At 35.3% G+C, this 2,147-nt stretch overlaps 1 protein-coding gene across 1 annotated transcript in view; it reads left to right on the top strand.

Moving 5' to 3' along the window:
- LOC106952616 (uncharacterized) overlaps window positions 1-2,147 on the top strand; it is a 20,548-nt gene that overhangs the window by 10,046 nt on the left and 8,355 nt on the right. Inside the window, exons 8-11 of the mRNA XM_015040840.1 lie at window positions 720-872; window positions 1,231-1,268; window positions 1,377-1,406; window positions 1,520-1,686. Coding sequence (XP_014896326.1) covers window positions 720-872; window positions 1,231-1,268; window positions 1,377-1,406; window positions 1,520-1,686 — 388 coding nt within the window. The remainder of the gene's footprint in view (window positions 1-719; window positions 873-1,230; window positions 1,269-1,376; window positions 1,407-1,519; window positions 1,687-2,147) is intronic.

Below are 2,147 nucleotides of genomic sequence, written 5' to 3'. Positions count from 1 at the left end.
CCAAGAGACGAAAAATTATTTCTTTTTTGTTTTATTTTGACCAAGGCTGTTTGTTAGGGGGGGGGGGGGTTATGTAGAAATTGTACATTATTTAACCTGAAAATTCCTACTGTTGAAGTATTTAAAACTGATCCAGTCTTTTTAAAAAAGTTTGTTTTTATAAGATTTCAACTGTACAGCAAAAAAAAGTGAACAGCCCTGAATGTTTAATTAATGTTTCACTAAATGTTAATGGATGCACACTCCTTCATACATACTGTCTGTGGATTTTTACAAAAAGTGTTTCCTTATCTTGTTTAGAGCTAAAGAACTCCCCATATTTTACCTTTAGAGTTCTCACATTGTGATTCTCAGAAACCTGTTGAATCAAAATACCTGACGTGGCTTTCTTTGTTGTGTTGCATATTTGGGGCTCAGTCGTTACAGAAATAATACTCTTGAACTTACTGTGCCTCAGCTGAATTACATATGTCCATATAGACATTGAGTTTATCTTTAAATTACAACTACTATGTGTAATGTTGAGCTTTTTATTTTAATATTTTGAATATAAAACTTTTTTATGTCTTCATTGGGTGAATAACACCAACTGATTAACTCATGTGGTTGTTGCCACTTCAAAGCTTATAATAAAAAGGCAACTGGTTTGATAGAGTTTTGCTAGAAGCCCAGAGAACATTTTGTAAACTTGTGGGAATGTCGTTTTTGTTCTCTTGCAGTGTTTTGGAAATAGCGGTGGTCGGCCCCCCTGACCTGTACAGAGTTGGCTTTGTATCCATCAGCAACCTGGCGAAACTAACTATGGCCTGGATCCGCTCTGAAAACAACCTGACCCAGCTTTTGCCTGTCTGCTTTGTTGCAAACACCAAGAGGTTTGTTATTAACATGTGAAACCCTCAATTATTCACAATTTGAACAGTGTTTGATACTGTAAATTTTGCTATCCTTTTACAGGTTTGTTAAGTTGATAGAAATTATTTTCTTGCTACAAAGTTGAAGCAAAGCTGTAAAAGTTTGGTATTCATTTGTAGTATTTTTTTTCTTGATGTCATGTCCTTCATGCTAAATTCCCGTTGCCCTTTCCACACAGATATTTATATTTTCTAAAAAATATTTCTTATGTACAATTGTTATGGGAATCATTTTACTCTAGTGGTACATTTAGCCAAATATAGACCAAAGTATTTGCAGACTGTAAAATGGTCTGATCTGTTCTTCTTGTCTTTCCAGTTTTCAGTCAGGGCTGCAATGTGTGTGGCTGTACCAAAGTAAGACTCATACAAGAATAATGATGGTTATCAGTTTCAGTAAGCCTCTCCTGCATGGTTTCATTTGTACAGAATACTAAAATGGGTTTGTTTGTTTGATTGTTTCAGGGGAAATAAGGACTCTGCCTGATGGAACTGGTTAAGTTACTGTAACACTTTGTTAAATTCCAGTGTTGTGTGTGAGATGAATGTTAATTGTGTCTGTGACAATGTTAAACTAATGAACAATCTGCTGATGGTATTCCTTATAGAGCTCAGGTGTAATCAGACAGAGATGTCTCTGCTGCTCCCGGTCACCTCCCTCACCAACGTGGACCTGGATGAATTACAGCTCAACAGCCCCACCTGTCCTGTCACACACAACAGCACACACTTGACTGCGCACATACCATTAGGTGGCTGCGGGACAAAGGCTGTGGTAAAATGTCTTTTTCCTTGTTGTATATGTTCAAAACCTTTCCAAATAACAAACATTAAGGCTCATTTTTGCTTTAAATGTACACATTTGCAGAGTAGGCTCATAGAGTCTTACACGAACCGAAGTTGGCATACAGACAGCCTGAAACACTAAAAATAAATATTAAATTTACATATAAGTATATTTTTTTAATTCATAGGATTTTAAAAAATTTTTACAATTCGGGTTCCTTGAAGTATTCCTTCAAGGAAGGGAGAGTTTTGAAACTGGTTCAAAGTAAAGCAATGAGCACTCAAAATATTTTTATTGAACAACCAGAAACTATTTAAAAAGGTATTTTTTCTTTTTATTTAGATTTGATTGATTATGCATATTAGCTAAAAGGAAGAAAAGAAATACTTGGCTTAAAGATTTTGGTAACACTTTATTTGAAGGGGGGTGAATAAGACTGTCATGACACT

This window comes from Poecilia latipinna, unplaced genomic scaffold (genome assembly GCF_001443285.1).
Source record: "Poecilia latipinna isolate Pla-1442-1.1 unplaced genomic scaffold, P_latipinna-1.0 Scaffold530, whole genome shotgun sequence".
In the NCBI taxonomy this organism is placed as follows: Eukaryota; Metazoa; Chordata; class Actinopteri; order Cyprinodontiformes; family Poeciliidae; genus Poecilia; species Poecilia latipinna.
Note: the sequence above shows the minus strand (reverse complement) of the source record. Positions and strands in the feature narration are given on the sequence as shown.